This window comes from Myotis yumanensis, unplaced genomic scaffold (assembly GCF_028538775.1).
Source record: "Myotis yumanensis isolate MYYU_CA2020_CCGP unplaced genomic scaffold, mMyoYum1.0.hap1 SCAF_1, whole genome shotgun sequence".
In the NCBI taxonomy this organism is placed as follows: Eukaryota; Metazoa; Chordata; class Mammalia; order Chiroptera; family Vespertilionidae; genus Myotis; species Myotis yumanensis.
This window is the reverse complement of record NW_027223752.1, coordinates 42,434,103-42,460,418: the sequence shown is the minus strand read 5'-3', so window position 1 is coordinate 42,460,418 and position 26,316 is coordinate 42,434,103. Positions and strand designations below refer to the sequence as shown.

The following is a 26,316-nucleotide window of genomic DNA, read 5'->3' as shown; positions in this document are numbered from 1 at the left end:
AACACTCGTGCACTGCTGGTGGGAATGCAGACTGGTGCAGCCACTATGGAAGACAGTATGGAGTTTCCTCAAAAAACTGGAAATGGAACTCCCATTTGACCCTGTGATCCCACTTCTAGGAATATATCCCAAGAAACCAGAAACACCAATCAGAAAGGATATATGCACCCAGATGTTCATAGCAGCACTATTTACCATAGTGAAGATCTGGAAACAGCCTAAGTATCCATCAGCAGATGAATGGATTAGAAAACTGTGGTACAGCTACACAATGGAATACTATGCTGCTGTAAAAAAGAAGGAACTCTTACCATTTGCAACAGCATGGATGGAACTGGAGAGCATTATGCTAAGTGAAATAAGCCAGTCAATGAAAGAAAAATACCACATGATCTCACTCATTTATGGATAATAAAGACCATTACAAACTGATGAACAAAAATAGATACAGAGGCAGACCAGCCTCAAACAGACTGTCAAACTACAGCCAGAAGACTGGGGAGGGTTGGGGGGCGGGGCGGGTAAGAGATCAACCGAAGGACTTGTATGCATGCATATAAGCATAACCAATGGACATAAGACACTGGGGGGTAGGGGGAGCCGGGGGATTGTCAAGGGGGGAAAAAAGGAGACATATGTAATACTCTTTGTAATACTTTAAGCAAAAAAAAATATATATATATATATACTAATAAAAGAGAAACATGGTAATTAGCGTACGACCGCTACCCTTTTCATTGGCTAATCAGTGAGTATATGCAAATTAACTGTCAGCCAAGATGGTGGCTGGCAGCCAGGCACTGAAGCGAGCATGAGGCTTGCTTGCTGCAGACTCCAACGTTCCCCGCCTCACTTGCCGGCCTCTAAGCTGCAACTCTAAGAAACTATGTACTATGTTGAAATTAGAAGCTAAACAAAACACCAGAAACCAGCCGGACTGAAAGCCAGGCGGACCGAAACATTGTATCCATGTTTTCAGCAGCGAGGCCTCAGCACTAAAGCTGGCCCAGAATAAAAAAAAAAAGAAAAGAAAACAAGGAGCGGTTGGAAGCTTTAGTCACTCGCCAGCTGGAAAACAGCCCTCAGCCCCTCACCCAGACTGGCCAGGCACCTCAGTGGGGACCCCCACCCTGATCCAGGACACCCTTCAGGGCAAACCAGCCAGCTCTTACCCATGCACCAGGCCTCTATCCTATATAGTAAAAGGGTAATATGCCTCCCGGCAGCGGGATCAGTGTGACAGGGGGCAGCTCCCAAACCCCCTGATCAGCCCTGCTCTGTGCCTGATAGGGGGGAGCTCCCCAATCCCCTGATTGCCCTGTGGCTCTGTGTTTGACAGGGGGGAGCACACCAACCCCCTGATTGGCCCTGCTCTGTGGGTGATAGAGGGTGGCGCCCCAACCCCCCTCCACGGGCCTTGCTCTGTGTGTGACAGGGTAGAGCCATAACCTCCCCATTGGCCCTGCCCTGAGTGTGACAGGGTGCAGCGCCCCAACCCCCTGATCTGCCCTGCTCTGTGTGTGACAGGGGGCGGTGCCCCAGCTCCCCTATCGGCCCTACTCTGTGAGTGACGGGGGGAGCTCCTCAACCCCCTGATCGGCCCTGCTCTGTGCATGACAGGAGGGAGCTCCCCAACCCCCTGATTGACTCTGCTCTGTGTGTGACAGGGTACAGAGCCCCAACCCCCCTGATGGGCCCTGCTCTGTGAGTGACAGGGGGCAGCGCCCCAAACCCCTGATGGGCCCTGCTCTGTGCGTGACACGGGGGAGCTCCCCAAACCCCTGATCGACCCTGCTCTGTGTGTGACAGGGTACCAAGCCCCAACCCCCCTGATGGGCCCTGCTCTGTGAGTGACAGGGGGCAGCGCCCCAAACCCCTGATTGGCCCTGCTCTGTGCGTCACAGGGGGTGGCGCCACAACCTCCCCATTGACCCTGCCTTGAGTGTGACAGGGGGCGGTGCCCCAACCCCCCCAATCGGCCCTACCCTGAGCGTGACTGAAGGTGGCATCGCAACCTCCCTATCCGCCCTGCTCTGTGCATGACGGGGCGGCGCCCCAACTCCCCAATCAGCCCTGCTCTGAGCCTGACCAGGGGCTGCACCTAGGGATTGGGCCTGCCCTCTGCCACCCGGGAGCAGGCCTAAGCCAGCAAGTCGTTATCTCCCGAGGGGTCCCAGACTGCAAGAGGGCACAGGCCGGGCTGGGGGACCCCCCTCCCCCCGCCCCCCGAGTGCACAAATTTTTGTGCACTGGGCCTCTAGTATATATATATTTTTTTAAAAGAGGGGAGGAGAGACTTTAGCCACCCCCTCCCCCCATTTTAAAAGGGGAAGGATGTCTTAGCCTCTCCTTTCCTCCTTTCTTCTGGCTAGAATATGGATTTAGCTAAGTTGAAACTGCCATCGAGGGCCATGAGATGACCTTGAAAATGAAGGTAAGAATGTGGAGCATCAAATAGAAGGAGCCTGAGCCTTCACAGTGTTGCTCCCCATTAACCCTTGACTGCTACCTCCAGACTCATAGATAGGATACAAACTTCTATCTGGGCTAAGCCATTGTCACTGGGGGTTGGTTATCTGTCACTCACAGCTGATCTTAATCCCAACTAATAAACAAACAATGACAACAAAAGAAACATTCAGAACTTTTAAAAACATCACCCTTTCTAGAGCCCAGCTAACAGGGAAACCAATATTGGGAACAATTAAATGAAACTAAACTGAGAAGTTAAGTCCTGGGATGGCTGAAGAGCCAGTTAAATATGTAGTTTAGTTTTCAGTTCTAAGATGTTCTGTGACTTTCTTCAAAGTGGCAATGGTTTTGTTCTTAAATAGCTTCTGAAGATAATGACTAATAAGACTTTTATAGGTGATAACTAGCTAGATGAAGAGAGAGAGGAAGGGAGGGAGTGAGGAAGAACTACATATATATGTATGTGTATACATATGAATGTATATATAAAGTAAGTGCATAATATTTCTCGTGGAGGAGGAGATATATGGGAAAGATTAGAGTGAGTCCCTTCAAAATATGAAGATATAAGGCATTAAATAAGTCAACCATGGTGGGAGTCGCAACTATTTTTCTTCCAATTTTTTTAAATTAAGACATAGTTGAAACAATTACTATGGGGGGGAAAATGAATAGAGGGCTAAAATTTTTCAAAATAACCCAGAAAACTAAAGTCCATACATAAACTGATTTCTCTTGGTGAAAAGGACCAGGGAAGGTGCCAGGCCTTTGAGACAATATCAGAAGGAGGTGCTCACAAGAATAAAACATATGGTCTTTGTCTACAGCTGCACAGATTTTTAACTGGACTGGCAAAGCTATATATACATACAGGTAAGAAATTTTGCAATATCCAACTTCAAAACAGGCTACATGCCAAAATTTGTTTTCTTAAGTCTATTTTTTGTCCATTCTTGTAACTCAGAATACTTTCTATAGAAACAATGACATATGGATTCCTAAATTAAACTACCAGTGCCTGTTTACTTCTCACTGCATATTTTTCCCTGAAAAATAACAAGAAGCACTACCAATGTAAATACATACAGCTCTAAACTTGTGAACTTTTCTTCCTGCAAAATCTTGTTCATCTTACCTGATTGACATCCCTTAGAGTCCAGTGGTCAGCAAACTCATTAGTCAACAGAGCCAAATATCAACAGTACTTCTTCAAAGTAGACTCGCCCCAGGCCGAAAACCGACTTCAGCGCATGGGCCACGAAGTTTCAATCACACTGTACGTGCGCCCACACGTGGTATTTTGTGGAAGAGCCACACTCAAGGGGCCAAAAAGCCGCATGTGGTTCGTGAGCCGCAGTTTGCTGACCACGGCTAGACAATTGGACCCTGTGTTACAAATGCCAAAATGGCCTCTACTAAACTCAAGAGGCTTAACATTTTTCAACATCCCTTCTAATATTTATAAACACAAATAGTCTCATTCTCAAAAACTATATTTGCTAAATTTTACTGAGGCAGAAAAATAATAGTGAGGAGAATTACCATAATTTATCATGATAATCACAATTAGTTTTATTCTTGCATTCTTTAACATTGAGCTACAGCAAAATAAATATTAATCATTCAAATATGGAGAAAATTGACCCCAAGTAATAAAAAAGATATGGAATGCCATCAACAGAAGTATATTCTAAGATAAGCAAATTAGAGGTAACTCAATATCTGGCAGTTGATAATATTTTCATTTAACTAAACCCCCAGTTAAATCTGAGCTGGGCTATGGGAATGGGATCTGATGCAGGCTACAGCAAGGAATTCAAGACGCCATCAGTATTTCCACAGGAAATTCCAATTTAAAAGTACAAAGTAACCAAAAATGAAAACTTGGGCAGTGTTAAAAAACAAAAGAAAATGAAAAATATGAATCTGGAAGGAAGTTAATATTGTCAACCACTAAGTGGATGGCAGAATTAAAGCAAGAGAGGAAAATATTTTTCTATATTGGCCATTCCAGCTCATTATCATTTAGTAAGTAGTGGCACTGCGATGGACTACATAAAATTGGGTTTAAAAAGAGTGGTCAGGTATCCGGGTGTTTTGGGGCCACCCCCCACTAAAGTTTAAAGGTGACCATTCCATCTTAAACTTTTATTTTTAAATCAAGTCTGCCCATGGGTCAGAAGAATCAGTGCCTTCCAAAAGCTAAGATATTTCTTCCTCATAAAGGAAGATCAGGCTTACCATAAAAGAGCCTTGCATTGGGACCAGAAATGCCCAATAGCATGGGATTACAGTCCTGAAATTCCCTGGAAGGAACTCCACCTTGATACGTCGACAATGGTATTGAGTTGAACATGCCTCTTGTATAACACTTACTCCTTAGAGCACCATTCATTCTTAAGGCAACATCTGGTATGCTCAATCATCAGATGTTGCCTTAAGAATGAATGCTGGCCCTAGCCAGCTTGGCTCAGTGGATAGAGTGTCAGCCTGCAGACTGAAGGGTTTCAAGGTTTGATTCTGGTCAAGGGCACATACCTCCGTTGCAGGCTTGATCCTGGGCCCTGGTCAGTATGCATGCTAGAGGCAACCAATTGATGTCTCTCTCTCTGTTTCTCCCCCTTCTTTCCACTCTCTCTAACAATCAATGGAAAAATATCCTGGGGTGAGGATTAACAAAGAAAAAATAAAAAAGAATGAATGGTGCTCCAAAGAGTGTTATACAAGAAGAAACTTACAAGGAAGACCTTTTTTGCTCAGTCCTGAATCTTTGCTTAGGTTATCAGAATCAGAATAATGAATTAAAGCTCCATTACTTTGAAGTATTTGTATCTGCCAAAGCCATGTCCTCGAAGGTAAATCTGAAGGAAGAAAATACTTCTCTTACCTTGTCTTTTAGTTTTTCCATCCAGCTTCTCACTAGGGAAAAATAAGAGAATAAAATGTAAACAGCCATCATTTTACTTATATTTCATTGTGTTAATTCAATAACATTTTAATAGCATTAAGTTAATTTGATATGATTCCTTATTGTATGAAATATAGTAAAAGAGTCAACAGTATTCACATAAGGACAGAATAGCCTGGTTCTCAATTCTCATTTATTTAAAAAAAAAAAAAAAAAAGGCGACAGGAAGCACATTGTTAGATGAACAGAGAATATTTTGGTTTGCTAAATGTATTTTTTATTATTATAAAATGCCTTAGAGGGAGGTCTAAGGAAGGAGAGAGGAAATCACCTTTAAAATATCAAGTTCATTTCTTATCTGACATTTTCTCCTGAGCTGCATTCTTCACTGTTTTCCGTTTTTAAGTTCACCGGGAATGCTACACTTGAATCAATGTCAGAGCAGAGTAAGGTAGGAAGTGGCCAGGGGCAGGGCAGGCTGGCCCAGCACTGGCTCCAAAGAGAAGCACTGGCTTTCCCATTTGAAGAAAAACTTGACCAAAGGTGAGGGAACAGAAAGTACTTCTGAAATATATCTAGCTTGCAAAGTGTGCCATTCCATCACAACTTAACCACTAAGAAAAAAATAAAAGCAATAATCAAGTAATATTTATAAAAGGCGACTGGAAGGGATTACAGACCATTCTTACAACCATTTGGAATTACATGTACCAAGGATAGAAGGAAGCATCAGTCAAAATTAAGACATGTTAGAATGACCATGTAAAGAGTAGTTTAAAGTTAGTGGTGGGATTTTTCATCCCCACCTGACTTTTAAAGCTATAAAACTGAATGAAAATTCATTTTTAAAAAGCATCAAAAAGGAGAAAACAAGACAAATACATCCTCATTTTACATATTCACAAGCACTGGCGATTAACACCCAGACATCTTTGCAGGGAGCATTATTCTCCTCATCATACCAGGTAAATTCCCCAGTTTCCCCACCCAGAGGCGTGTCTCACACAGCATCTGGGAGAATTCCCAGCAGCAAGGAGCCCCAGCAATAATCCACTCAGGAACACCCCCTTTACTGGCGCTCCACTCACCCGTCTCGCTGAAAACTTGGACAGTGTTGAAAACCAAAAGAAAATGAAAAATATGAACCTGGGAGGAAGTTAATATTGTCAATCACATCCTCCCAGTTTGCTTTTAGGGAAAAGTCAAACGAAGATACTCGTCTAATTCTGCCACCATAGGCAGGTGTTCCCTTTGCCAGGCCAATTTTATTTCTTTAAAAAAAGAATGTTATCTTTATGTATGAACATGTGATTTGTGTTTATACACATGCTAATAAACCAAAAGGAAAGAACTGTTTTCAAGAAATAAAACTTCATCTGAATTAGTTTAAATACTATATAAAATATACTTTATACAAAATGTGTTACATGAATTTTATTTATTTTGTACATTAAAACAAGCTCTTAGAATGAGCACAAGGAGCAAGGAAGATAGGCAAGCTGGCCAAGCTCAAGGCAGATGCCATCTCTATTTATCTAAGTTAATTTTAACTGAAGGACTAAGGGCTACCTGAATTTGTAAAATATACCCTTTCCATATAGCATTGTATAAGATGTATTTCATAGGTGGTTCCACTTAGCTCACATTCAATTTTGAAAAGGTTATAAATACAGTTTCTTTAATAATAAAATTTTCAACCTCATTTATACCTTTAATAAGATAGGAAACTTTATTTTTATCTTAATCAGTGAAAAGAGAAATGTATGTTCCACCTAAATAAATAATAAAATATCAGAGCATAGTCTTTTGCTTGAAGCATACATAACTAAATTTCAATTACAGTATTTCTACAGTATCAATAAATAAATGGAGACCAGCTCTTATCCTACCTTGTTATTTATAATCATAAGTGCCTCTTCTAGCCCAAGAAACAGACAAAGCTATTTTCCAATTTATATAATTACACTTAAGAATAATAAAACTTACCAAGTTTTAAATATTGTTTGCATGTTTTTTAAAGGAACTTGAGTTTTTCCAGCTTTGGATTAGTCTCTAATGATGCTAAATTTACCTGCTTTAAAATCACACAGAAACCCTATCTATAATCATTTGCTCTTCACATAATTACAGAACAGCAAGATCCCGATGAATAGAATGACCTACTTCTCTGCATAGGGCTAAGTAGCAGTAATCATGCATCTAAGAAGCAATTAATTCTGAAGGCTCTGCACTAATATTCACAGAGAAGGGTGCGAGAAGCCGATACCCTAATCTCAAGTTTCAAGTAACATTAAGTAGATATTTCGTTAACTGCAAGCTAAGAATGATACTAGATACCTACTGGGAAGATGCAGTTGAGTGCAAGACTTTCTCTTTGCATCTTCCCAGTAGGTATCTAGTTATGAACTTCAACCAAATGGCAATACAGGGTGCATAAATGAAGAAGTGTGTGTTTCTTTCTCTTCCCCAAAAGAGAACCATGGTATCCACTATTGCTCACTGAGGGAAAAACAATTTGTCAATATTCCTCCTCTTTACCTGATGATGAGGAAAAAAATGAAAACAAAAAGTCACTGTGCTTTGCATAAGACATCCTTGAAAAGTCTGTTGAGCACTGAAGCTTCTGGTCTCACTTTTACACTCCCCAGCATCAAATCCACACCCAGGGGACCTGAAATTCATCCCAACTCACCATGACAGGTCTCTCTTCACATTTGCACTACCCAATTTTCAATTGATTGGTGAAAAAGAAAAAAGTTTAGTATTCAGGCTTTATTTTTAATAGAAAGTTTACTGTTTCCTGAAATGCAATATTATGAGGCTCCCAGTGCAAGGTCAAGTCTGTGAGTTGCTTGCCAGATCCACTGAATCTACATTTTGTCATCTCATGTGAGGCTTTAACAACCATAAAGCCCATCAGCCCTAGCTTCAGTCTTTCATTATCAATTTTATGTAAAGTTATAGACCACTTCAGCTTTAAGACAGGTCCTCACACACCCCTCTTCTTTATATAAATCTTGGGGCTTTCACTGATAAACGTCATGGCTTGATTGTAGGATGAGGCAAAGAGAAGCCTGGCTGTTGACTAGGTAAGTTTGAAATCTCGTGTTCACTGATGACCTTTATCTAAGCTTTCCGACATGATTCTACGTAATCTACATGAAGCTCCCACTTCGCTAGTGTCATGGCTCGGCCAACTGATGAAATCAATTAGAAGTGGAGAGCTCAGTGAGTCCTAGAGTGGTTTCCAAGGCAGCTTCAGGGTTTGCTTCCCAAAGTTCAAATTACTAGTTTATAATGTGTCACTCCTCATCATAAATAATGGGCAAATAGCAAGCTGCATGCACTCTCAAGAGAAACTAGGGCAAATCTTTGGTTAAGAGCTCCTGAGAATTGCAGTTAACACTCGAAGACAGAGCTTTTCTGCCATCTAAATGGATTACTTCAAAGGTAAGTTAGAGTGCAGGCAGCTCTGGTGGGATGGAAATTGTTGGCAGGGGAGGGATTCAGCAAAAAAAAAAAAAGAGAGAGAGAGAGAGAGAAAGAACTCATGGATATGAACAACAGTGTGGAGGGAGTGGGTGGAAGTGGAAGAGGGTATAGAGGGGATAAATGGAGATGGAAAAAACTTTTTTAAATAGACGGTTCAATTCCTGGTCAGGGCATATGCCCAGTGTGGGGCATGCAAGAGGTAGCCGGTTAATGATACTCTCTCATTATTGATGTTTCTATCTCTCCCTTCCTCTCTCTGAAATCAATAAAAACATTTTTTTAAAAATAAAATGTGCAGCATTGTAAAAAACAATTTGGCAGTTCCTCAAAAAATTAACTATAAAATTACCATATAACCCCACAATTCCACTCTTAGGTATATATACTCCAAAAATTGAAAGCAGGTCCTTAAACAAATATTTGTCCCATTATGTTCATAACAACACTATTCACAATAGCCAAAAGGTGAAAACAATCCAAATGTCCATCAACTAATGAATGGATTTTTAAAATGTGGTACATACATATAATTATACTAGAGGCCTGGTGCACAAATTCGTGCATGGGTGGGATCCGGCTGGCCTGCCCTGATCAGGGCCGATTGGGGGCCAGGCAGGGGGGAAGGGCCGCGAGAGGTTGGCCAGCCAGCCCCACCACCAATCAGGCCAGTTGGCCGGCTGCAGTGAGCATCATAGCGACTGGTCATTCCGGTCGTTCTGGTTGTTCTGGTCATTCCAGTTACTTGGCATATATGCATAGATAGATAGATAAATAGATAGATAGATAGACAGACAGACAGATGGATAGATAGATACAATGGACTATCACTAAGCTTTAAAAAGGAATGAAGTAGTGATACTTGCTACAACATAGATGAACCTTGAAAACACTATGCTAAGTGAAAGAACACGAGGTACTATGTGAACCCTCCTGGAAGCTGGGTAGATGCCACAGAGAACAGAAAGGATGGGATTCATATTCCAACCACACATACTCAACTCATTGTGCCTCAGGCCACATGCGACAGCCACCTGCTGCACTCCCTATTGGAGCAAACACCCAAGTCAGCCTGCCTGGCTGACTAGAAAACAGGAGTTTCTTCTTATTGAAACATACAAAATATAACATTTCACACTTAGATTATTTCTCTGGAGTAATCATAAAATGTATAATGTCTACTGACAGGCAAGAAACAGAGGAACCAGGAGCAAAGTCTTACTTAGATTTCTTACTTGATATGTTTTTATTTAATTAGAAGAATCCAATATATTTTAGTATTTAATAGGTACCAAGTATTGTGTCAGGAAATATCTATGAAGGCTTATATATTTATAAATTAAAATTAAGACTGCAGTTATGTTTAAAAGAGAGGAGGAGAAATTGAATTGCATTTTTTTCAGCAGACATAATTAAACCCCAAAGCTCTGAGCATCGATTAGACACTAGAAATAAATGTGATTATCCCAGAGACTCATTTCCACGCAAACACTTTTATGAGTTATTTAACTGCGCATGGCCTTGAATTAGCCATCAACCAAAATGGATTTGTTTTTACCTAGTAACAGACCTTGAACCCACTTATGAGTTACTTATGAAGAAGCAGCCAGAGAGCTTTCATTGAATTGCAAGATAACCATCTACATTATTAATAAGTTTATTTTCTTCTTAATGTAGAAGTCAAAGGCCATCAATGCTAGGTGACAAATGAACACCAAGAGGGCCTAAGCAAACAACATCCACTTTCTCCATGGCCCAGCATCACGGAGAAACAGTGTTCCAAGATGTGTGTGAGGTTTTCTGCTCACGCAGAGCATCTTCAATAGACTTCACAGAGAACTACAGCTACGGTGAACATCTGAACTCTAAGAGAGATGCTTCCAAAATTTTAATGCAGTTTACGATAGACTAACAAAATGAAAGTCAAGGCCCAGTCATTTACAGAGAGCCAAAAAGAAATCAAACAAGAATAATTGGAATAGTCTTCCCTGTCACTGTTTCCTCCCACCACATACTTCATAGGAAGCTGCCATCATGTTTCATCTTAGTACCACAAGAGCCCCTGCTTAAAACTCCTTTAAAGCTTCCTATTCCCGGGCGGGGGGGGGGGGGGGGGGGGCGCAGATACTCTAAACTTCTTCACATGGCTTACAAGGTCTGCATGATTTCAGTTCTCACAACAAGCTCAATGCACCTTTCTCCAGATCTTCACACTTACTCTAACTTCTGTCTCCACCGCCTCTTCTCCCAACTCACTCCTTCCTAGTCACTCTCTAGGGTACTATTCAGGGAGGTCTACTCTGACCCCTAGACTAGCTCCCTCTCCTGGAGCACCCAGAGCACCGTGTTGTTCTTCTATTGTTAATATCACCTGCCACATGTAATATAATCATGATTGTCCTTATTTAATGACTAATTAGCCAATTCAACCCTCTGAGGTAGAGAATATGTCTGTCTTGCTCACTGATGCAGCTCCAGCAACACAGAGCCTGGCCCAGGGTGGGGACACTCTCTGTTGAATTAATGACTCATCTTCCATTACAACACATTCGTGCAAGGACTGGGGCCAAGCGTACACATGTGGAGCCAGGTAAAGGACAACAAAGCTAATATATCTAATATGGTCCTACTGAATACTATCTGTAGGAAGGGTTCTTAACCATTTTTGTGCAATGGACCCCTCTGTCAATGAGACTATGGACTCCTTCTTGGAGTAATGTTTATAAAAAATCATAAAATGCAAAAGAAACCATTATATTTAAATTCCACTATCAACCCTGGCCAGTCTGGCTCAATGGGAGGCAATCAATCGATATGTCTCTTTCATATCCATGTCTGTCTGTCTGTCTGTCTCTCTCTCTTTCTCTCTCTGCACATCCTCCTTCCTTCCTCTCTTCTACTCTCTAGAAATGAATGGAAAAAATATCCTTGGGTGAGGATTAAATTCCATTATCAAGTTATTTTTAAATTTGTGATACTAGAGTAAAAATAAGCCTTTTTACTCTCTCCTTAAATAAGAAGATCTAGTGGCAGGTCTAATTACTACCCTAATCCCAAAGTAATGATGAGCATAAGTGACATTGAGATATCTGTGATAACTACAATGTGATCGAAAACTATCTGTAATATTTGTTGTGAGAAAGATACACTGCTATTACTGCTGTGGATACTGGCTACACTTATTAGACAAAAACACTAAAATTCAGTTAGAAGTTAGTGAAAATAAGGATGTAATTGTGACCATCCAAGGGAGATGCTCGTGAAAGCCGCGGAATTGCACTGCTTAGCTCTCCCGCTGTGGAGGAGTATGGGTAGGGATAAGTTTGTTTTACATTGAGAAGAAAACTTATTATCCCTACACAGATGGCCATATGGGGTTAAGACCAAGGACTAGCCTTCCCTTCACCGATTCCCGGATCCATAACCACATCTGGGCAGTGTCCATGTGTTCCCTGGCTGCTCTCAGACATTGACTACCTGAGCACGGTGGGGTGCCAATGCAGCCCATCCCTGTGGGCCGGGGGCGGGGGTGGGGGGGCGTCCCCTAGTGAGCAGTTTGGGCTCAAAAATTCACAGTCAGCCTGGCCAAGTCATTCTCAGAACTGAGCTGTCATCTGAGTCTTTTCCTACCCAGTCTTTCTTCCGTCCCCCTCTCCTTTCACTGAAGCCAAACCTGCATTGCAGTCAAAGCTCTCCCAACCTCCTCCTGCTCCCTTCCCTTGATCTTCCAGGTGTTTCTCCCATTAAATCTCCCGCACACATAATCCCATCTTGATTCTGCTTCTTAGAGAATCTGAACACAATTCCTTTTAATAAGGAAAAGAAAGTTCTATTTAGCTGAGTTGATTCAAACCTGGTTATTCTGAAGATTGTTGGGCACACTGTATTTACAACACTTTACCAATATCTACTTCCTGATTTCAGAAGAGTTTTACAGAGAATTTAAAAAAAAAATAGCTTTCCCATTAACTCTGTCAGCTAAAGGAAAGGTCATATAGGGTTAAGACCAAGGACGAGCCTCCCTACACAGATGACAATGGCTCATTAAGGAGCCTGGAACAGAAAGAAGAGGGCTGAGACCTGCAGCCAGCACAAAGACTTGGTTTAAACACTATAATTTGAAGGAGAAACAATGTCAAACCTTCAGGAAACCCTGCTTCTCATTCTTGAGAATCCTTCTGACTCAGTACTATGGGATAGGACTCCTCATACGCAATAAAGAAGTCAATATACTGGACTAGAGGCCTGGTGCATGAAATTCGTGCATGGGGGGGGGGGTGTCCCTCAGCCCAGCCTGCACCCTCTCCAATCTGAGACCCCTCGAGGGATGTCTGACTGCCCGTTTAGGCCCGATCTCACAGGGATCGGGCCTAAACGGGCAGTCGGACATCCCTCTCACAATCCACGACTGCTGACTCCCAACCACTCGCCTGCCTGCCTGCCTGATTGCCCCTAACTGCTTCTGCCTGCCAGCCTGATCACCCCTAACCACTCCCCTGCCAGCCTGATTGACGCCTAATTGCTCCCCTGCTGGCCTGATCACCCCCAACTGCCCTCCTTTGCAGGCCCGATTGCCCCCAACTGCCCTCCCCTGCCAGCCTAGTCACCCCCAACTGCCCTCCCCTGCCAGCCTGGTCACCCCCAACTGCCCTCCCCTGCCAGCCCAGTCGGCCCCCAACTGCCCTCCGCTGCAGGCCATCTTTGACCACATGGAGGCGGCCATCTTTTGTGTTGGAGTGGTGGTCAATTTGCATACTGGCTGTGACTAATTAGCATATCGGGGCTAATTAGCATACCCCTCTCTTATTATTGTGTTGGAGTGATGGTCAATTTGCATACTGGTCATGACTAATTAGCATATCCCGTTGTGACTGTGAGGGCTTTGTGACCAATTTGAATATTACCCTTTTATTAGTATAGATGGGTATGAGTAACTTAGCATTGCAGAAAAGATGCTGAGAAAACAGGGTTAGGACAAGTACATTTTAATCAGGAAAAGGGACAGAGGCTGTTGAGAGCACACTCACTCCACATGGGACTGCAGGAATAACAACCTAAAAAGTAATACTGGAACCAAAATAGGGAACAAGAACACACCAGAAAGGGGGACTGGGATAAGCACAGAAATATCAAGATGAGAGAAATAAACACAAATACAAAGCTTCTAAGAGCTGATGGGGAGAAATGTGTTCTTAACATCCCAGCTTGAAACTTGGAACATATTTTTCCTCCAAGACCTTTTCTGGTGCATTGGTTAGATTTTCTCAGCTTCTAAGAAGAAATTCTACTTCTGGTACATTGTGAGCTAAAGAGCTGTCATGGGCTGCCCCAAGGACCTTATCACAACATATAAGATGGTTTCTAAGGGGTAGTGTCCTTTGCATTTCAATCCATTTGGGGAAAAGAATTCACTCAGAAATACACAACATCCCGTGTTTCCCTGCGTAGGAAGAAACATGGTGTTATGGGTTGAATTGTGTCTCCCAAAAAGACATGATAATATCCTAACCTCCAGTACTTCAGAATGTGACTTAATTAGAAATAGGATGCTTACTGATGTAATTAGTTTAATTAAAAGGAGGTCATACTGGAGTAGGATGGGCCCTAATCCAATATAAGAAGAGAGACACACAGAGATGAGATGAGATCGCCGTGTAAAACAGAGACACTTAGGGAGAATGCCACGTGATGACAGGGGCTGAGACTAAAGTGATGCATTTACAATGCAAGGAACACCAAGTTTCCCCATAGTGCCAGAAGCATCAAACAGACTACCCCTTAGAGCCTCAGGCAGGAACTAACTCTGTTCGATCTTGATTTTGACTTCTAGAGCCCAGAACCGTTAGAGTGTATATTTCTCTTGTTTTAAGCCACCCAGTTTGTGGCACTTTGTTCAATGACAGCCCAAGCAAGCTAATGTAATAAACATAGGGCTCCCCACCACAACCCTCCCTGTCTAGACTTCCTGCCTTTGTTACAAATCTCACAGTCGTGTACCAGGTTTCATGGGGCTGGACTCCATGCTGAGATGGACAACACTTTTGGGAACTGGATCCCTGGTAGCAAAAATCAGCTTGCTGATGCTCTCCAAGGACCTGAGTCACCTCCTTGTTCCTCGGGAACAATTTGCATGCTGAGGTAACCTAGTTCAGTCCTGGCCCCAATATATTACACTTAAATTGTACTTTTATTCCAAGAACACTTATGAAAATTGCCTCATTAATTCTCATGGCTCTCCTGTACAGAAAGAAAGGGACAAGTACCATTATCGCAACTTTGAAGATGAAGACACTGAATTCTAAGATCCCAGGACTACGAAAAACATTGCGAAGTCATCGACTCCAAAGAGGCCCTAACCTGTTGTTTAGCAGAATCACCTGAGCAACTCAGCAAAAGCACAGATCCACAGGCTCGGCTCGGCTTGGCTCAGCAGCCCCAGGACACAGCCCAGGAACATGTATTTCTAACAAGTTCCCCAAGGAATATTTTGCTTAATAACCTGACTAACACAATTTGTGAACTGTCATTTGGGAATCACAGAGTGGTGTAGTCTTTCTCAAGTTTTAGAAAGATTATGACATTTGTCAACGATGGACCACATACATGACAATGGTTCCAATGGGTTATGATGAAGCTGGAAAATTCCTATCACCTAGCAACATCATAGCTGTCATTAATAGAGAGAAATGTCCGTGGTGCTTTATCTGCTTACAAGTAAATCTACGGTTGAAGAAAAGTAACAAGCCAAGTAAACAACCATGGACATACTTCTGAAATATGACTGAAACCTCCTCAAGAAGAGTCTCAGGCAGGTCCTACAGGAGGTTTTCCAAACGAAGGCACTGTTATCATAGGAGACGACAGCTCCATGTATGTGACCATCCCTGAAGCAACCTCCCATGGGACAAGACATGCAGGTGGGAGACAGTGATACTGATATCCTGACCCTGTGAAAGCCTAGGCTAATGTGTGTGTTTGTGTCTTAGTTTTTAACAAAAATGTTAAAGGAAAAAAAATAGAAGTTTTTAAAATAGAAAAAAAAGATTATAGACTAAGGATATAAAGAAAGAAAATAGTTTTTGTAATAGCTGTACAATGTGTTTGTGTTTTAAGCTGTGTTATTATAAAAAAGTTTAAAAGTTTAAAAAAATTTTAAGTTTATGAACTAAAAACATCACAGTAGCTAAGTTTAATTTATTATTGAATACTGTTAATAAATTTAGTGTAGCCTAAGCGTACAGTGTTTATAAAGACTACAGTCATGTATGGTAGTATCCTAGGCCTTCACATTCACTCAACACTCACTCACTGACTCACCCAGAGCAGCTTCCAGTCCTGCAAACTCCATTTATACTAAGTGCCCTGTACAGATGTATCATTTTTTACCTTTTATACTGTATTTTACTGTGCCTTTTCTATGTTTAGATATGTTGGATACACAAATACTTGCCACTGTATTATTATTGCCTACAGTATTCAGTATAGTAACATGTTGTGCAGGTTGTAGCCTAGAAGCAATAGGCTATAGCATGTAGCCTAGGTGTGCAGTGGGCTATCTCGTCTAGGTTTGTGTGAGTGCATGCTATGATCTCAGAATGAAGAAATCACCTAATGATGCATTTCTCAGATTTTAAATCCTCATCATCAGTGACACATGACTGTGTATGAAAAGTTCCCTTTTACAAGACTAAATTTCTTATAATCTTCCAGTACTAATAAATTATTTTTATTATAATTTTACTTTAAAAATATAATCGTAGAATAAAATAGAACCAGAGGCACAAAAACAAGAACAGACTGATGAATCTCAGAGGAAAGGGAAGAGCGGGGAGGGAAGAGATGAACCAAAGAACTTATATGCATACATGCATTACCCATGGACACAGACAATAGGGTGGTAAAGGCCTGGGGTAGGGCGGGATCCAGGTGGAGGGAACAATAGGAGGAGGAGGGGTACTCTCAACAATAAAGATTTTTTAAAATACAACTTTAAACCTACATTTTATTAAAATCACCTAATTATTATAGCTCTTTTATATGACCATAAAACCAGAACAAATTTTAAACTTAAACAGAATCTCAATAAAATCTAAATTGACACCAGCAGGTTCTGTACGACGGCTACAGGACTTTAGATGATCTTTCACTGCTGTAAGACCAAGTGGCAGGCTCAGGCCACATGTGCTCCCAGAAACTCCATTCCCACAGCTCTTCCCTCCAACAACCACAGACAGGTCTGCCTTCCCACAGCCTGTCTCAATGTCATGGCCTTTGGTGCAGGAGAACATGATCATCAACACAACACAAACACAGGCTTTCCAATCACATGGCGTGCTCAGCTATGGGGAGTCATCCAAATCATCTAAACTATGCTTATCCTAACGTGTTCACATTCTCACCCAAATGTGTGCACAAGATTTAAAGTTCCTCATAGTAAATTTGTGGGACTCCCTTTGATAAACCTTGACCTAACCCATCTGCCTTCTTTTGGGTAGTGTCAGAATTCAGTAAATGTGGGTTTCAATTTCTTAGTAGAGTTAACACTATACTGTGCTTACTGTATAGCAAATAAACTGTTCTAAGCCCATTATATGGTGTACAAGATGATGTTTATTCCTTTTAGCAACCATGAAAGGCAGGTTCAACCATTAGCTCCATTATGCAGATGAGAGAACTGAGCGAGAGAGGGTAAGTAATTTGCCCAAGATCACACAGCTCCGAAGTGGCAGACCTGGGAATTGAGCCCAGGGAGTCTAGCTCCAGAACCAGTGCTCTTCACCACTAAATACAAACACTTGTCAAGTGATGGATTCACATCCCAAGATTAATGGTAGAATCTGGCTTCTCTCTGCTCCCAACAAGCGGGACTCTGAGGCAATGGATCCAGGCCAGCATGAGTTGTAGTAATTAGAAGCTTGGGTGAAGGGTGGGAGATTGTGCAGCATAGAGCTAGGAAAAAAGGGCCTTAGGGACTCACCAAGTCAAAAAGCCAGGCAAACCACCCAAATAGGCACCCAACTGGAAAAGCTGGGTAAAGTGGAAAAATTCAGGTAGGTATCAATAGGACAGAAACCAAGGAAACCAGATGAGTGAGCAGGTCTGAAGCTGGTGAAACAGAGCTTAGAAATATTCTCTAAGCAGAAAAGAAAAATGCCAGCAGCCTGGAGAGTGACAGGGAGGAAGCTGTTAAAATTGCCAACTTAGCTCCAATAGAATTCTGCAAAAAGGAACCCCAGTCCTCACAAGATAGATAAAGGTGACACTAGAAACTCGGGAGAGTGAAAATCATAAAAGCTGCCCTGGCTGGGTGGCTCAGTTGGTTGGAGCATCGTCCTGTACACCAAAAGGTTGCAGATTCGATTCCTGGTCAGGGCACATACCTAGGTCATGTGTTTGATTCCCTGTCAGGCACGTACTGGAGTCAAACAATTGATGTTTCTCTCTTCCTTCCTCTCTCTCTAAAATCAATAAAAATATATGCTAGGGTGTGGACATTTTTTTAATCATAAAAGCTCATTACAGGAAGAACTGAAGGCTCCATCCTCAAAGACAACTGTATATTTTGTCTTGCCATCTGAACCTTGCTAACTTATACTTACTTCTCACATTCCAAAGATAGAAAGACAGCAAGCTACATGTCATGGGCTCAATCAAAGATGAAGCATGAAGCATGAAGATTAAATGGCTGTACTACTCCAGTGAATAGTCTGCTTTTTGAAAACCTTATCTGGATATAATTCATAGGAAGCTACCTAAAAGGAAAACTGGGTTTGTGTGGTGAGGATAAAATGTACCTGCAATACTGACCAACATGGCTTTCCTCTCCCCTTTAAATTAGCCGACGTTCGCCTTGGCAGTCAGCACTTCATGCCTGTCTGCTTCTGGAGAAATCTTGCCACTTTTTCTAACAGAAGGGCAATTTTTTTAAGGGAACAGCAACAACAAAATTACAAGAAAAATATGGGAAATGAGAAAGGCTGAAAAAAATGTGAGAGTAAAAGCAAGAGGAGTAACATGAGACTTATGATGTAGGAAAGCTAGAGAAGGAGTGAGGGGGGAGAGGAAAAGAATCTTTTTAAGTGACTGGCATTAAGTAAGAAGAGAGAAAGTAATTGGACCTTGTGCCCATAGTTAAACCTTTTACTTCAGAGATAAGAAAATCAACCCACCGGACTTTTGATCAACATAGCACTAAGCCTCACTGATGAGAGAAGAAGAAAACAACATAAGCAAAATCAAAGGAAAACTGTGCCATAGAGAATAGATGATCTTTCACTGCTGCAAGATACACTTATTTCTGAACTTTAAAAAATTGTCATTAACGTAGATACATTTCTTTTTTTTTAGGGGGTGTCTTTCCCAGTCTATGTCAGCACTAAGTTTTATGTATGATGATTTGGCACCAAAGGGAACATCTATTTTATGTTATAAAGTAAAAGCAAAGATGTAGATTCAGAAGAGCCGAATGTTTTGAATCTGATGAGCCTACATAGGTTCTCTGTGCTGGCTCAGTTCAACAACTCATTAAGCTTCTTCTATGACATGGCACTTGCTGGAGGTTCGGTACAGAGATGATCAAGACGCAGTCCCTGCCTTCAAGGAGCTTATGACTCACAGGAAAGACCCCGCAAGAATTAATATCAGGCACGTGGTTAAGTCCCCATGATGGCAAAGATGTCTGTCACAAATAACGAATAAAGGCATTAATTAAGGAGTGCTTTTACTTCTATGGGAACTCAGGGAGGAACTCGCTTCCCTTTGAGGATTTTCTAAGTTAATGATAGTGACACGAGGGTGCCATACCCTAAGCTCATCCTTCCCAACAACACAGGCACTTCCACTGCGGCTCAGAAAAAGAGCAACCCTGGTTTTCTTTAAGTCTCAACCATTGAATTCTGATCCTGAATCCCTAGTTGGTTCCTCGTTCCTATGGCTTAAAGATTGAATGATTCTACCCAGAATCATCTCTGGTAAAGGATTTGTGTCCACCTAGGTTCTCACATAGAGACTCAAACCTGATTTCACACTCATCAGTCTGCAGTGCCAGCTCAGGTCCCACAGCATGGCGTTCACCTTCTAACCGTAGCCTTCCAGTGGAGCACTTTTCAGATGGCTTCACCTCTGTGCTTTGATTTTCTAATGGCCTTTAGTACAACACTGTCTAACCCTGAAGATGCAGTGATGTGGAAAGGGGCACGGATGAACAGACCCTACTCCAAGTCTGCCAAGGCTGCAGTAAAGCTCTTGGTTGCATCCAGTTCAGTCCAAGCAAGTCCAATGGGGACCATACTGCTTTGCTCATTATTATACCCGCTAACATTTACTATACGCTTACTGGGCACCAGTGCTCTGCTGAGTATTTGGCAAACATCTCAGCAAGTTCTCAAAACTACTCTACTGCTGTCACATTTTACAAAGAAGGAAGCTGGGGAAGTGCAGGGCTCATGGGGCCATTCTACAAATGCTTGATTGAAACTGTCTCTTACCTTCAGAGCTTTTTTGTCAAAGCATTTTCAGAACTGTTGTTTGTTTGCCTCTCTGCTGCATTCCCTCAGTCAACCAGTCTCTCTATCTTGAAACAGTCCTTTCCTTTCTCTTCTGTGACATCATGCTTCTCATCTCTCCTCCTCAGGCTTCTTTGGGAGATCTTACCTACTACTGTATCTCCCCTTTGAATTATTAAAGTTTCCCCAGAGTCCTCTTCCCGGCCTTCTCCCTCTAAAGTCACTCCATAGGCATTCTCACCTACTCCCATGGCATCAGTACCATTCAATGCTGATAACTGCAAAGTGTATAGCTCCAACTCAGCCTCTTCTCTAAGACATAGCTCTCTTGCAAGTGTCTCTCATGTACCTAAAACATAAGTCATGATCTCTCCTCCTCCCCACTCCTGCAATTCCCCTAACTCATATCCTACCCTGGTCTTACCCATCTCAGTAATGACACCACTACCCACTCAACTGCATCAGCCAGAACCCTATGAGTCACCTTTAACTCTTACTTTCCCTTCCTCCCAAGATCATAATAGAGGCCATATATGACAAACCCACAGACAACATTATACTCAATTGCAAAAATTAAAAGCACTTCCCTTAAGATCAAGAACAAGACAGGAATATCCACTTTTGCCACTCTTATTCAGCATAGAACTGGAAGTCCTGGCCACAGCAATCAGACAAGAAGAAGAAATAAAAGGCATCCAAATTGGAAAGGAAGAAGTAAAACTGTCATTATTTGCAGATGACATATAGAGAACCCTAAAGACCCCACCAAATAACTACTAGAACTGATAAAAGAATTCAGTAAAGTAGCAGAATACAAAATAAACATCAGAAACCAGTTGCATTTTTATAAATCAATAATGACCTATCAGCCAAAACTGGTTTGGCTCAGTGGATAGAAAGTGGCAAACATATTCTCCCACTCAGTTGGTTGTCTTTTCATTTTGTTGATGGTCCCAGGTTCGATTCCGGTCAAGGGCATGTACCTGGGATGTGGGCACATCCCCAGTGGGAGATGTGCAGGAGGCAGCTGGTCGATGTTTCTTTCTCATTGATGTTTCTAACTCTCTATCTCTCTCCCTTCCTCGCTGTAAAAAATCAATAAAATATATTTAAAAAAAAATAATAATGACCTATCAGAAAGGGAAACTAAGGAAACAATCCCATTTACAATTGCATCAAAAAAAAAATACCTAGGAATAAATTTAACCAAGGATTGAAAAGAGCTGTAAGACACTAAAGAAAGAAATTGAAGAAGATACAAATAAGTGGAAGCATATCCTGTGTTCATTGATAGGAAGAATTAACATCATTAAAAGGTCCATATTCCCAAAGCCATTTATAGATTCAACATAATTCCTATTAAGATATCAATGGTGTGTTTCACAGAAATAGAACAAATATTCCAAAGATTTATATGGAAACACAAAAGACCCCAAATAGACACAGAAGTCTTGAGAAAGAAGAACAAAGTTGGAGGAATCATGCTACCTGATATCAGATTATATTACAAGGCCATAGTAATCAAAACAGCATGGTACTGGCAAAAAAAAAAAAAAAAGACAAATCATTTGAACAGAATAGAGAGGCCAGAAATAAATGCCTTTATGGTCAATTAATATTTGAAAAAGGAGGTAAAAACATACAATGGGGTAAAGACAGTCTATTCAATAAATGGTATTGGGAAAATTGGAGAGTTACATGCAAAAAAATGAAACTAGACCACCTTTTTACACCATACACAAGAATAAACTCAAAATAGATTAAAGACTTAAATGTAAGATCATGAAACCATAAAAATACTAGAAGAAAACATAGGCAGTAAAATCTCAGACATTTATCATAGCAATCTTTCTTCTGATATATCTCCTTGGGAAAAGGAAACAAAAGAAAAATAAACAAATGGGACTAATCACGCTAAAAAGTTTTACACAGCAAAGGAAACCATCAACAAAATGAAAAGACAACCAACTGAGTGGGAGAATATGTTTGCCAATGAGACGTATAAGGGGTTAATATCCAAAATTTATAAAGAATGTATACAACTCAACACCAAAAAAACACACAATCCAATTTAAAAATGGGCAAAGGACCAGCTGGTATGGCTCAGTGATTGAGCATAGACCTATGAACTAGGAAGTCATGGTTCGATACCCTGTCAGGGCATATGCCCTGGGTTGCGGGCTGTATGCCCAGAGTGGGGTGTGCAGGAGGCAAGCAATCAATTATTCTCTCTCATCATTGATGTTTCTATCTCTCTCTCCCTCTCCTTTCCTCTCTGAAATCAATAAAAAAATATTTGTATATTCAGGGCAAAGGACCTGAATAGAGATTTCTCCAAAGAGGACATACAGATGGTCAATAGACATATGAAAAAATGCTCAATGTCACTATTCATCAGAAAAAAATGCAAACTAAAACCACGAAGAGATATCACCTCACGCCTGTCAGAATGGCCATCATCAACAAATCAACAAACAAGTGCTGGCAAGGCTGTGGAGAAAAGGGAACATTCATGCACTCTTGCAGGGAATGCAGACTGGTGCAGCCACTGTGAAAAACAGTATGAAGGGTCCTCAAAATATTAAAAATGGAATTGCTTTATAACCCAATGATTCCACTTCTGATAACATACCCGAAGAAACATGGAACACCAATTCAGAAGAATATATGCACCCTATGTTCATTGCAGTGTTATTTATAATAGCCAAGGTTTGGAAGTAACCCAAGTGTTCATCAGTAGATGAGTGGATAGAAAAGCTATGGTACATTTACACAATGGAATACTACTTAGCCATAAAAAAGAATGAAATCTTACCCTTTGCAAAAGCATGAATGGACCTGGATAGTATTATGCTAAGTGAAATAAGCCAGTGAGAGAAAGACAAATACCACACGATTTCAGTTATATGTGGAATCTAATAAACAAAACAAACCGACAAACAAAATAGAAACAGACTCCGAGAGAGAACAGACTGACAGCTGTGGGTTTGTGGAGCTAGGTGAAAAAGGTGAAGGTATTAAGAAAAAAACTCATAAATAAAGACAACAGTATGGTGATTATCAGGGGGAAAGGGGGTGGAAGAGGTAGGAGAGAGTGATGGAAGGAGATTTGACTTTGGATGGTGAACACACAATACAATATATGGTGATATATTATAGAATTGTACACTTGAAACCTATATAAATTTATCAGACAATGTCACTTCAATAAATTCAGTAAAAAAAATTTTTTAAAAATGAAACACTATTAGAAAAACAAAGCATGGTCCCTGAATCAGCAGCATCAGGGCATCACCTGGGAGTATGTCAAAAATGCACAATCTCAGGCATCACCACACCTACTGAATCAGAATCTGCGCTTTAATCATATCCATCATCAGAGACAATTGTATCTTTTGTCTTGTAATCTGAACCTTGCTAACTAACACTTCTCACATTCTACATCATTGTCATGGGCTCAATCAAAGATGAAGCATGAAGATTAAATGGCTGTGCTACTCCAATAGTCTGCTTTTTGAAAACCTTACCTGGATATAATTCATAGTAACGAGATATGTCAGGAGGATGAGTCAAACGCTCAGTAAAGTTTAGAGAAGCACTGCTTTACATTTCTGGGCCCCAGTCACTGCCCACCAGTAACAAATCTGATGGAAGCCTACTTCGAAACAGGGACTCCAATTTTTATAGAACAAATGCTTAATACACTGTTTTAAAGTGAATTTCCGAGAGATTTGTTTTAGAATTTGAGTGTACAAAATGTGATTCAAAAGCTCAGCAAATGACATGGCCCTGCATTTTAATGATCTGTGATACTCAGACCCTTGCCTGAAACGCTAAGGGATTTAAAAATATAGCTCTAGTCATAGAAGTGAGAATAATTTCTTTTAAAGCTTAATGTGTATTAAGTTGACCTCGAAAAAGCCACTAGAGGAGATGAAAACTTTTATCCAGAAGTTCAACTTGAGGATGAAAAACTGTTAGAGGGAATGTCACCAAAGGAAACAAAAATGGAATTCCTCCCAACTGGAGCTGCTGAGTCGCAGAATCATAAAATGTGAACATAGAAAAGACCTTAGAGCAGTGGTTCTCAACCTTTCTAATGCCGCAACCCTTTAATACAGTTCCTCATGTTGTGGTGACCCCCAACCATAAAATTATTTTCGTTACTACTTTATAACTGTAATTTTGCTACTGATATGAATCGTAATGTAAATATCTGATATGCAGGATGTATTTTCATTGTTACAAATTGAACATAATTAAAGCATAGTGATTAATCACAAAAACAATATGTAATTATATATGTGTTTTCCGATGGTCTTAGGCGACCCCTGTGAAAGGGTCGTTCTACCCCCAAAGGGGTCGTGACCCACAGGTTGAGAACCGCTGCCTTAGAGGCTGCTCTCTCAGCTCTGCTTCACTCCCAAGAACACCATTCTGCAGTATTTCGGTTCTATAGTTTCTTTTTCCGTCGGTTCTATAGTTTCTTTTTCCAATGAGCTCCAAATGATTCCCATTTATCAACTAACCAATCAGCTAACCCGTAAACATTTTTTTTCTCTTCTGACACCTGCAGAGTGCGGTCGGGGCAGAAAGTCACACTTGTTCCTTAAGAAACCTCATAGTTTCATGAAATGGAATAAAAGCGCATAACAAAGCTGTATGAGTTGTGTGCCTAGGAGATGCACAGGAGCTGCTTTAGGAGAAGAGAGAGGACGCTTGAGATAAGGGGGTCGGGGAGGCTTCTTGTGGCTAGAAGGACTCTTGGAGCTCATCATATCAAGGACACTGGGGAGCGCTTTGGCCAAGGTCATACTGCAAGTCTCTTGATGAACTAGAGTGAGAAACCAGGCTCCTAACTAACTCCTTCTACCATGCCACACACCCCTCCTCAGTGTTGGCTTCCTGAAATTGGGCTCTAAGACAATGCCTGCTAGTTGTCACCAACATCCATTCTCCAGTCTACAGCAACAGAACCATTTCTGGGCACCTGTTGCCCAGCTGCCCTAGTTTTTCATTCTTTTGGAGTTAAAGGGGTGGCCCTGTGACTAAGTTGTTGCCAATGAAAAGTAGAGGAAGTGACATATATGACTTTGAGGCCCAGATGTGCCTCCTTCACCCTTTCTGTCCCTTTCCCACCAACATCAACAATACCCTAGTGGGTGTCAGAGCAGCACCTTTAGAAGGAACCCTTATCCCTGAATCATCCATGGAGCAGAGCCACCTATCAACCTGGACTGCTTGCCTTGCTCGGGCTTTTATGTGAGAAAGAAATAAACTTCCCTCTTCTTTGAGCCACTGAATTCATTTTGGAGTCCCTTTGTTATAACTGCCCAGCCTTACCTAACCAATAGAGCTTATAACCAATATCATATAACTAAAGTGAGGTTAAATGAAATTGTATAAGAGCTATAGTTAAGAAGTCTTGTGCTTTCCTACTTTAATGAGAAGGAGCATTTTGCATTAACTCCTTGTTCCAGCTCAGTGCTTGTATACATGGATGGAGATAAAAGTAGACATTTTAATGGACAAACAGACAGACACATTATTCAGCACTGCTCAGGTGCCAGATGATTTGTTAAACAACTTACATACACATTAGATTAATTAATCCTCACAACAACCCCATGAGCTTGGTACTCTTATTTACACATGAGAAAAAAGAGGCTTAGAGCCATGAGCTAATTAAATCTATAACTAGTATTGAGTGGAATTCAGACCTAAATATGACTAACTCTAAAGCCAGTGCACTTTTCTGAAATCTATATAGTGTGTGTGTGTGTGTGTGTGTGTGTGTGTGTGTGTATTTTGACAGACAGGGATCAAATGAATGAAATCAGTGTGGCGGCTACACATGGTGACCAGAAACATTGAAATGAGAGACCTGGGATTTTTGCACAATGTAACTCTGTCCAAGCTATTTATCTTCTCAGGGCCTAAGTG

At 41.3% G+C, this 26,316-nt stretch overlaps 1 protein-coding gene across 1 annotated transcript in view; it reads right to left on the bottom strand.

Annotated features, from left to right (window-relative positions):
- The window catches only part of ARMH4 (armadillo like helical domain containing 4), a 108,770-nt gene that overhangs the window by 5,678 nt on the left and 76,776 nt on the right, over positions 1–26,316 (bottom strand). The window contains exon 6 of the mRNA XM_070419105.1: positions 5,360–5,391. Within this exon, the coding sequence (XP_070275206.1) occupies positions 5,360–5,391 (32 nt within the window). The remainder of the gene's footprint in view (positions 1–5,359; positions 5,392–26,316) is intronic.